Below are 11,855 nucleotides of genomic sequence, written 5' to 3'. Positions count from 1 at the left end.
GCTAGGTCATGTTGTACGGATGGAAGAAAACACTCCAGCTCTGAAAGTATTCGATGCAGTACCCGCTGGAGGAAGCCGCGGAAGAGGACGACCTCCACTCCGGTGGAAAGACCAAGTGCAAAGTGACCTGGCTTCACTTGGTGTTTCCAGTTGGCGCCAAAAAGCAAAAAGGAGGAATGAGTGGCGCGCTCTGGTGGATTCGGCTATAATCGCTTAAAGCGGTTCCTACGCCAAATATATATATATATAAATGTGATTTATTTGGACCATTTTCTTTTTAAGTTGATTTGTTTGAAATAAAGTTTATAACATGTTTACATAATCAAATTTTAGTTATGATATAAGTTCTTTTGCAATTCTTTTCCGAGTTGTATGGCATTTCAATCAAATGGCTAACCATTACAAATAATGCACTTAGCATACTTCATTATTTTGCAATGCAAGCACAAACTCATTGACTATTGCTTTCCGATTTTCTATAATATGCTAGATTTTTAAGGACTCTGCAATCAGTATAAGTTCCAGTATGGCCAAAACAAATATCGAAAAAGTTTTTGTTTGACAGTTCGCACATATATCAGAATTTAAAATTACATTTTCCACCCATTTTCATCTGCTACTACACTTTTTTTTGTAGATAACAAGCAATTGTAATGCCTGTAGTTGAGTTCACAAGATATGATAATTCTTTTATTATTTATTATTAAAGTCTTATTCTGTGCACTTAACCAATTCAACGTATATATTATTGATACTAAAAATCAGAATCTTAGTAAGGTGGGACGCTCCAATTTGACACAGAAAGTCAGAGCAAAAAGATATTATAGTTTTTTTTAATTTCTTTAAATATGTATGGTAGATATACCAACAACACTTATTATGAATACATATGTTGAATTTCAATACGCTAAATTACAATTTAAACAAAAAATAAAAAATAAAAACATCAGACGCATGACATTTGATAGACAGCAACTGATTTGCATTAGCGGGGTTGATTTTATTAATTAGCGCATTCGCCCCAATTTGTGTTGATAGATTTGTTCATAAACAAATTTCTCATTCATCTGTCTAATTGCCCAAATTTTCCGTGTGTTGCCATAAAATTTCAATTCGCATTCGTATTTACGCACTAATTTCGACGTTATGTTACTTCTATTAGCCTACGTCATTTTGCACATGTCACCGCTCTGAATATTTTGTGGATATGAAATATTTTCTTTCACACTCCCGAAGTGACATTTCATTGCATGCAATAGTTAGCTTCAAATATTGTACACCAACTATGGTATTCTATAAGCGGTCTCCACCTTAACTCTAGTTTTTTTTTGAACGTGTAGACGTCATATAATTAGTATCTAAAAACTTCATTACGGCCAACTTAACAATGTTCCTGTCTTTTAAGTCGTGATCTTGCGTGAGGTGGACGTATCAGGTTAGTGTTGTGAAGATGGAAAATTTAGTTTGCATCTCAAAACTGTTTAAAGACATTAAATTTAGTGATGATACTAGTAGCTATGCACCACTCTGACCAATTTCTGGTGTTGATTTAGTCATACTGAAATAAAAAAATAAAATATGAGCTAGTTTTGCTCATTTAAAAATATTAAGCGATGTACAAATAGACCGATGATGTGACTCTTAATTAGTATATATTTTGTTACTAGGTCTATTTGAAAGATGGGCGCCTATCGGTATATGCAGGAATTGTATAGGAAGAAACAGAGCGATGTTATGCGTTATTTGCTTCGAATTCGTGTATGGCAGTACCGCCAACTAACGAAATTGCATAGATCGCCCAGGCCAACCCGTCCCGACAAGGCTCGCCGTCTGGGATTCCGTGCTAAGCAAGGATACGTTATTTATAGAATTCGTGTACGCCGTGGTGGACGAAAACGTCCAGTACCAAAAGGATGCACATATGGTAAACCAAAAAGTCATGGAGTAAATGAGTTGAAACCATACCGTGGATTACAGTCTATTGCCGAGGTAAATATGGAAAATTTTATTATTTAGTGTTAAGGTCTTTTAATTAAGTTTATTTTTTCATATAATAATTTTTCTTTCTTAAAATATATTTTAAGTTTTGCATAATTTTATTAATTTAAAAGCAACTACTAGTACTAGTTTTAGATATGACTATTACCCTGGTATGATCAGGACCGTATGAATGATGACAACATATATGTCATAAAATCGTGATGATTTTTTTAACTTCCTTAGATGTCTGATGTAAATTGAAAAAAAAGTTATTTTTGTTGTTGAAAACACGCGCTTGACTACATAATGGTATTTAATTCATTACAGGAACGAGTTGGGCGAAGACTTGGTGGTCTGCGAGTTTTGAATTCTTACTGGGTTGCTCAGGATGCCTCCTATAAGTATTTTGAGGTAATATTGGTGGATATTCACCATAATGCAATTAGACGGGACCCAAAAATAAACTGGCTATGCAAGCATGTTCACAAACATCGTGAACTTCGCGGATTGACTTCAGCTGGCAAGAGCTCTCGTGGAATTGGCAAGGGCTACCGTTATTCGCAAACTATTGGAGGTTCCCGCCGCGCTGCATGGAAACGGAAGAATACTTTGCAAATGCATCGCAAGCGCTAACCTGTATTTATTTAATATATTACGAAATATATTAAACATGTATAACCTAAAATTCCTTTCTTGTTTGGCATGAGGCATTTAGCCTTGCTGTTGTTGGATATTTGGTAGTTTACTTGTGAATTGTTAGGAAAAGCCAGCAAATTCATGAGATAGAAAATGTAGAGCATTAAAAAATTCGAATTGAAAATGTACTGCTTTTTGAATAAATAATTTAACAAATCAATCGATATCCTTTTTGTATAGAGAGAAATTCGCCTTTAATATAAAAAAAATGGGGATTGCGATTGTATTTCTCCATATTGAATGCACATTATTCACTTAGAATCATTGTATAGAGAAGTAGAGAAACTCCAAAAACCCACCTCCAGAAACTACTTTTGACATTTAAGCCAAGATGGCCGCCTATGTTGAGCTAATTCATATTCCCCAAATAGGGTTTCACATAATCAAAAATTTGTGTATTATTGTTTATTACCATTCGAATTTTTGGTAGTATTATGTTGTTATTTAGTATTACGAAATTAAATTATATTAATTCTGATAGGGATGAATACCCAACATAATTATTTGTAATGCGGTATGGTACGAAAAGTTGGCAGTAATTTAAATAGTATTTTAATTTAATTATTTTAAAGTATTTATAGACAAAATTGGGAATGGAAAATACAATTTATACATAAGTAAATATGCATGTATATATTTTTATTGTAAATACAAATCGATTTTATGCGCTTTCATCAATGAATAAACATGAGAGAGATCATGCAGTTATTAAAATGCCACTTCTTATAATAATGATATAAATTTGTTACATTATCAATTTTATGTATTTGTCTATATTTATACCTAAGATAGACATATGGTTTTCATACTATTACATGTACTACAATAAAAGCTCTAGAAACCATGAACCGGCATAGTAACACACATGTAGTATATTGTACTAAGTTTACATTCATCAGCTGATACAAATAAATTCAAGCAAATTTTAATTATGAATAACAGGCAGGAAAATTTATCCTGACTTAGTTATAACTTCAAGCAATCTTAAAATATTATTGTTCAATATAATTATTACATATTACATATTATTACAAACGTATTACATGTTTTTCACTTTTTTTTTCAAATTTTGTTTTTTGATATCAATTAATTTTGAATTTAATTTATTTTCTACATGTCAAAATGTCAAAAAACATATGATTGTGGCAGAAGAGCTTAAAGCTTTGGGTGTGTTCAATACAATCCATTGTAGTACATTTCACAACACCACAAAATTTCAATGGTTTCTAGAACTCTATTGTAGTACACCATTTGCTTTCAAACAAAATTCGGAAAACCGGTGATACACATATGGTTTCTGAAGCATACTACAATGTACACTACATGTCTGTCTCAGGTATTAGACAATACATTAGACCTATATACGAAGTTAAGGTTTTTTTTTCAAATTGTGTAAATATTTGTCCCTTTTAAACAGCTAACGCTAAATCATATAAATCAAAAAAATTTACACTATATTTACAAATGAGTACAATACATTATATATTACCTATATTAAATTAAATTCTGTTCATTGTGCCCTTTTCCATAATTAATACGGATGTACTGCCTTTTTATAACTTGTTCGTTTTATTCTTTTGCTACCCTATTCCAATAAGCTTTAATTATGAAAAGCAAAAACAACAACTAGAGAAACTGTCAAATAACTTACGTGGTTGCTCAATTCTTGCTACCATATTTCTGTGGTGAATAATTATGCCATCACATTCGATAAAACGAAGCCCAAATAAATGTTTTCATTATTCTTAAACTTGGAAATAAAAACGACTACTGTAATATTCAGTGTAAAGAGGAACCCTTTTTATATCGATAAAATATTGAATGCTTTCAAGTAATCTGTATTTTTTTTACAACTTTTCATTAAATTTCACAAAAATTCTACAATGCAACCATTTTCCGGTAAAAAGTCGGCCATCTTGGACGCCCAAAGAAACCTACCCCCGAGGACTACTTGACAGTTCTCCATGAACGTCTCTCAGCTGTGGATTGTTTACGTTTTATCAGCTGATAGTTTCTCTACTTCTCTATACAATGCTTAGAATCTTTTTAACCAGATTACACCAGGGATATGCGGACATTTTTACATTTATTGTAGGGATTTAAGCAATCAAATTTATAATTTTAGAGTTGCCACATTCTCAAAAGATTTATGTCCTGAACACATAGAAGACGATAAGCGACATCTGCCAAATATTAAAATACACCCGTTCTTAGGGGCACAGATTTTTTGACAACAACATGGCACGATTCCGATTACTTTGGCGGTCTTGGTTTGACAACTCCGATCGGTATAATGATCAGGTATCGGGTGAAAGAGGAGGCTCTCCAGAGCAGGAATATATATAAATATTCTTGATAGGAATTATAGTTTTAAAAATATTCATGTTTAAAAGTCCAATTTTTTCTATAAATAACACACTGCAACACTATTTTTTCACATTTTTCACTTCACATATTGAAAATTACACTATTAACATTCAATTTAATTCAAAATATAGATTTATTTAAGATTTTTTAAGCAAAAATTACTTATTTTAAAAATCACTTAGCACACTAATAGCTGAAAAGGTTTCTGTGTTTGCAATTAAGTAGAAAACGAGCGTTGCCACATGTTAGAAACCATAGATGATACATTTTTTAATGACTGTGTTTTATTTATTAGCATATCATAGTTTTTTGTCATAGAACCATCTTCGGCATCAAGGATGTATATAAAAAATCTTTCCAGGGATGTCCGAAGTTTTTTTTCGTGTAGAACTCCTTTCGGCACTAGCGGCCTTCGGCCGCGCTTTAAAAAATAACCCTGGTCGAGCCAAAACCAGGGTGTCCAAAGTTTTTTTCGTGTAGAACTCCTTTCTGAACTGGCGGCCTTCGGCCGCGCTTTCAAAAAATAACCCTGGTCGAGCCAAAACCGGGGTGTCCAAAGTTTTTTTTTCGCGTAGAACTCCTTTCTTGAGGTAAAAAAAGTGCGTAAAATGTGTTAAAGTGTATTAAATTGTGTGAAATAGCTAGTTGAAAATTTTGATTTTTTTATCTTTAAAGCGGAATATCTCGAAAACTAGGCGTCTGCGGTACCTATTACCCTATATAATCGGGAGGACGTCCTCTTTCCAATGGTGTAAAAGGGATCGCGGCGCCATAGTAATCGGAATTGTGCCAACAACACGACTACGCGACAATAGGCTTGTAGTTGTCGTTGTCGCTAAATTAAAAATGTTTCTAATTAATATGTGAAATGTAAAATTATTAAAGTTATAACAAATATGACGTTATTTTGCCAGCAGAAACGTAAAATAGCTTTGATATTGTAACGGATTTCCAAAATCTGTCGTTTACTCCAAAACTCTATCATGAGTTCGATCACTGGATTGTCAAATAAAAGTCACACTTTAATGGCTATATACTAATCTTTATTTCTAATTCCTTATAACTTAACACTTTAGTACTCAATACTCTACTTTACAACTCTAACTTATAACTTGTTTACACTTTGCTCGACAACTCTCTCCTTAGAATTGTCCTCACTCGACAACTCTCTTATTAGAACTGTGTCTTGCTGCCAGCCCGACAGCCCTTATATAGTCGATTGTTAGCGATACATCGCCACTCGAACATTCTGGCAACTACGAGTATCGATGTCTAGATACATCTGGCAAGTCATCGATTTCGATTGTCTATTCTAGGTTGTTCTGGTGCCATTTTCGTTACACTGCCCTCCACTTAAGTCTGATCGTCCCGATTAGACATACTTCCAGAACCCAACCCTTAGCATTTCTTCCTTTCATCTCGTCTTCTAGGACACTGTTGTCCTCTTTAGCATTTCTTTCTCCATTAGCATTAATCCTAAACCTTAAATCAATCAGTAACCAAAAATTATCCTCGCAGTGGTCTACGCCGTTGATTCCAGGAACATGGATATATGGACGTCCTCTGTATCTGTGACGATACCTGTCCACCAGCTTTCTAAAATGCTCTTCCAAATTTCGGATGAATCTTTCCACCATGATATCGAATCGTGGATGTGATGCAGCTTCACATATTTTCCGGACACATTGCTTCTGGCACATCTCCCAACTTTTGATGTCTACGTCCACCATCTCGTCAGTCTCTTGGCTTAGAATTGGGTATTTCTCCGTCCTAGCCATCAAACCACTCCTGTTTCCTGATTTGCTGGTAGGTAATTGACCAGCTACAACCATGGCAAATTGCTCCAATGGCGTTCCCAAACTGTACTGCTTCATCTGACCATGTCTCTTGGAACTCGACATCTCATTTGCAATGCAATCTCTCATTGATTGACGACAACCAACCCAACAAAACTGATTCCTCATCCTTCCCAAGGTTTCCGGGATTCTTATGTGCCCTTCACTAGGACCTTTGTGCATCTCGTAGCAAACTTTAGGTGATCTTTCGTTTCGAACAACAACGAGAGATCGGGAGCAGTATCCTCCTTTGCCTTTCCACACTCGATATAGGCAACCAGCCACCAACTTAAAACTGTTCTACTGTGCCTTTGGGACTAGAGGTTCTGCAGACATTTCATCTTTCTTTGGACGTTTCACAACTGGAGCTTCATCTTGAGATTCTCGTTCCTTCATATCACAATCTTTTGTCCATGACATGTCTGTCTTCTCTGGGGTCACCTGCGTCAATATATGTGCCTCCTGCTCCTTCAATTGTGTAGACACCTGTGCTGAAACCTGCGATGGTACACACTCTCCATACACTTCCAGCTGTGTTGACACCTCTTTACTTTTTAAGGTCACCTCCATCGACTTCTCCTCTTTCAACTGTGAGGAAACCCCATTCACTTCCAATTGTGTTAACAAAATCTCTCCATGCACTTCATGCTCTTTAAGCTGTCTTAACATGTCTGCTCTATTTGAGGTCACATCCATTGACTCATCCTCCTCCTCTTTTTCCAACTGTGAGGACACCCTATTCGCTTCGGACTGTGTTAACAAATTCTCGTCTTGCGTTTCCAGCTGTATTGACACATCCGCTTTATTTGAAGTCTCATCCTTTGATTCTTCCTTCTGCTTTCCTAATTGTGAAGAATCTTGATCTGACATTGGCAATGACAGCTTTGTCATGAATTTTTTAGCGGCCTGCGCTTTAAACAATGATTGCTGCTGGGCTTTCAACTCCATTAATTCTAATTTCTGCGCTTGGAACTGTGACGATATGTGCGACAAAATCGTCTTCATGTCTTCTTCAGTTAACTGAGCCATTATCTATTCTGCAGTTTTATTTGGCAATCCCACTTCTGACACCAATTGTAACGGATTTCCAAAATCTGTCGTTTACTCCAAAACTCTATCTTCAGTTCGATCACTGGATTGTCAAATAAAAGTCACACTTTAATGGCTATACACTAATCTTTATTTCTAATTCCTTATAACTTAACACTTTAGTACTCAATACTCTACTTTACAACTCTAACTTATAACTTGTTTACACTTTGCTCGACAACTCTCTCCTTAGAATTGTCCTCACTCGACAACTCTATTATTAGAACTGTGTCTTGCTGCCAGCCCGACAGCCCTTATATAGTCGATTGTTAGCGATACATCGCCACTCGAACATTCTGGCAACTACGAGTATCGATGTCTAGATACATCTGGCAAGTCATCGATTTCGATTGTCTATTCTAGGTTGTTCTGGTGCCATTTTCGTTACAATATATCATTTATAATAACAATCGATTGTTTAAAACAAATAAATCGACCATTTTTACATTTTTTGCACAAATAATTTCAATTTAAACAAAATATGTAAATTTTATTGAAGTCATAGATTTTAGGACGGCAACAATGAAAATGCAGTTTGATATGTCGCTCCCGTCTTCAAAATGTTCAAAACGCTGGCTCCAAAGCGACATTTGTAATCAGCCGTCGCTACGTCGTGTCGTGTCATCGTCTTTGTGTTCAGCACTATATGTTCGCAATTATGAACAAAACGAGCGTTGCCACAGCTTGGAAAGATCATACGAGGATATGTGAAATGCGTTTCTACGCAAAAAATTATGTTAGGCTATATTAACGGGTTAGGTAATGGATCCCACTTAAACAGCTAAAATCACCATTCCTGTGTGAAGCCGTAAACTCCTAAATATGGATATCACAGATCTAAGAATTGCCTGTTAAGAATTTGTTAATGCGGTTAATATCTAAACGAGCCAGTTCATCTGGTTCGCCAAACTGGTGCTGCAGAGATATTTCTGCCGCAGTCTAAAAAAGACCTGGTCAGTGAAGGAGAAAGTGTTTAGATTTTTCAATCACGTCTTCCTCAATGAAACATCGGCAAATTGCATCCTGAAGAAAGCTTAGTCTCACGGCTTGTGAACCTATTGGACAGTATCCAGTTGTTGTTGAAACGGTTACACAAACCTGTCTGAACCGGGCATCCCAGACTAATTGTCATCGAAATCATCTAATACGTTAGACATACGGCAGAGTTATTCCCGATTAAATGCGCTTTTAATCAGTTCCAATTTTGTGGATGACAGACGGCAGCAAAGCGAGTTATAAACTCCCATAACAGCTGATTGGCAATAATATTTCCATTTTGGTGAAATAAAATTGGATAGAAAGCAATTATTGCGGTTGTTAGCCGCACAAATAGTACAAAATCACTAATTATTAAAAAAATAGACATAAATACGTTATTATTAAAACTTCCATTTTAGAAAAAATTAGCATGAGTATGTTTTTGTTTACATTTAATTGAAAAACAGCGGTCAGTATTGCATACTTTCATTCACAATAGATAAAAAGCGACCATGTTTAACAAAGTTGCCAACGAAAATGCCACGAACTCCCACTAACTCTCTAAAATTTTGAGGATTAAATGGGAGTTAGCAAATGGAGTTAACTAAGATAACTCTCTAATTAACCCCGATTAAAGCAGTTATTCCGAAATAACGCCGCCGTCTGTCAGGGGTATAACGGGAGGCTCAGGAAAGAACTGTTCAAGATAGGGTCGGACCAAAGGGAAAGGGGTGTTAGATAAGTTGAGGTGCTTAGTGTCAAGCGGAGACTCTTTGCATGCAGGACATATGCTGCTATAGTATCCAGAAGAAGATTCCGTGGCATTGTATCCTCCATTCACGGGGAGGGAGTCGATGAAGGTGTTAATGGCTCCTCTGTGAATGGCGATCAGTGCTTGTCGAAAGGTTGTCGCATAAGGTATAGTCCTGTAAGTAGTCTACGTATTTCAGGAAGATACTATTGAGGGCTCTTCCTAACAGAAATTGTTTGGAGAGCATTTCGTTATGCTCCTTCACAGATATTTGGGGTTATTAATGGTCGGAATTTTAATGCGATCGACTAAAATATTCAGGTCTCCACTAAACTCTTTCGTCCAATTTGTGAATAGGGTCGCTGTGAATTTGGTAGAGGCGAGTGATAGGCTCTTAGCAATGAAGAAGCGAGAAAGGTCGAGGTGGTAGTCGTTTACTTTCGAACACATGTCATCAATTCCATTGCACGACGTCAATATCGTACAATCATCGGCGTCAGAGGTGTCCTAAGTTTTTTTTTTTTTTGCTTAAAACTACTTTATGAATTGGCGGCCATCGCCACGTTCTAACAAGGAAACCCTGGTCGATCCAACTCCGTGTTATCCATAAAAGTAGTAGGTGCGTTGGCGTTAATATCCTTTTACTAGACGGAGAACCCTGCAGTCCATACATCATTAGATGGATGTACACCATGATAGTTAGACCAATTATCACTTATGGAGCGGTGGCATGGGCAGACAAGGCTTCCCTTTCTGTAGTGAAGCCAAAACTGGCCAAACTGCAAAGGCTAGCCTGCGTGTGCATATGCGGACCGATGAGGACATGTCCCACAGCAGCGATGGAGACTATTCTAAACCTCACCCCACTGCACTTTGTGATCAAACACTGCGCCGACCAGACCATTCTGCAAATGACAGCGGATGGGTACGGAAAAGGCAAAGTAATATCATCCAGGAACATGATGGAGATTGGCGAGAGAATCCCTCTAGCACTCCTTCATAGAGATGATACTATCCGAGAGACCAACTTCACTAGGAGTTTCACGATCACCCTAGGAAAAATAGACAACTGGGACAGTCAGGCCTTCGAAGCTTTATTGAAAAGCAACTCGCTGCACTGGTACACTGACGGTTCTAAGACATCTGAGGGCATAGGTGCGGGAATAACAGGCCCTCGCACTAAACTCTCTGTGCCACTGGGTGCTTTTCCAAGCATATTCCAGGCTGAAGTTTATGCAATTTATCGGTGCGCTGAAATAAACATTCAGCGCAGGTATCATAACGAGAGAATTGCCATCATGAGCGATAGCCAGGCGGCACTAAAAGCGCTTTCCTCATACGAAACAAAGTCCCGCCTGGTCAGAGAGTGTATGGATAGGCTAAATTACCTATCAGCGTGTAACAAAGTTCACCTGATCTGGGTGCCGGGACATAAGGGGATAGAAGGGAACGAAATTGCAGACGAGCTGGCTCGCACAGCTGCTGCAACTATACCTACTGGGCCAGAACCCTTTCTAGCAGTGGGTCCCCACACTATCAGGGATATGTTCCGGGCAGAGGAAAGAAGGGTTAGGGAGGAGCTTTGGCGCCATTCAGCTGGATTGCGCCAGTCAAAAGGTCTATTGGGAGGTTACAATACCAAAAGATTCAAATGCTTAATAAACCTCCCAAGATGCAAACTGAGGGTATTGGTGGGCATATACACGGGCCACTGTAAGCTCAGGACACATCTTAACAATTTGGGCTTGGTCTCGTCGCGGACCTGTCGCTTCTGTGACATGGAGGACGAAACTCCCCTGCACTTACTACTGAAATGTGCAGCTCTTCACAGAACCAGGAGCAAAGTCTTGGGTTATACCATCCCAACAGAGGGGCGCATCGTCTCCCTTGGACCTAGTACTATCCTGGAGTTTTTCAGGGTACTGGGTCTTATGGAGTCGCTGTAGACTTGGAGAGGGCACAATAGACCACTGGTCGCGGTGCTTTCCTCAATATCTATCTATGATCTATCTATCTATCTATGGCGTTAATACGTAAGTACCCTGAAAATCAATTCACGATAGCCAATAGTAAACAAGATAAAAAATGTTTACTCGTCGTAAAAATACTTGAAAGACCAAAAAGTAATTTGTCAAGTCTGCACTATACTGTCTCATGTA

The 11,855-nt window shown here is 37.4% G+C and overlaps 1 protein-coding gene across 2 annotated transcripts; it reads left to right on the top strand.

The window, feature by feature from the left end:
* The first annotated feature begins 1,291 nt into the window (after positions 1–1,291).
* LOC105215776 (60S ribosomal protein L15) lies at positions 1,292–2,836 on the top strand. 2 transcript variants are annotated; one of them, XM_011189892.3, is made up of 3 exons: positions 1,292–1,435; positions 1,668–1,989; positions 2,308–2,836. In XM_011189892.3, exons 2-3 carry the CDS (start codon positions 1,681–1,683, stop codon positions 2,611–2,613), a joined length of 615 nt encoding a protein of 204 aa, XP_011188194.1. In that variant the 5' UTR covers positions 1,292–1,435; positions 1,668–1,680; the 3' UTR covers positions 2,614–2,836. The 2 variants fall into 2 exon arrangements, with proteins under 2 accessions (XP_011188194.1, XP_054082050.1); XM_054226075.1 differs by lacking the exon at positions 1,292–1,435 and having other exon boundaries at positions 1,650–1,989.
* Positions 2,837–11,855: the final 9,019 nt, after the last annotated feature.

Source organism: Zeugodacus cucurbitae, chromosome 2, assembly GCF_028554725.1.
Source record: "Zeugodacus cucurbitae isolate PBARC_wt_2022May chromosome 2, idZeuCucr1.2, whole genome shotgun sequence".
Taxonomy (NCBI): Eukaryota; Metazoa; Arthropoda; class Insecta; order Diptera; family Tephritidae; genus Zeugodacus; species Zeugodacus cucurbitae.
Note: the sequence above shows the minus strand (reverse complement) of the source record. Positions and strands in the feature narration are given on the sequence as shown.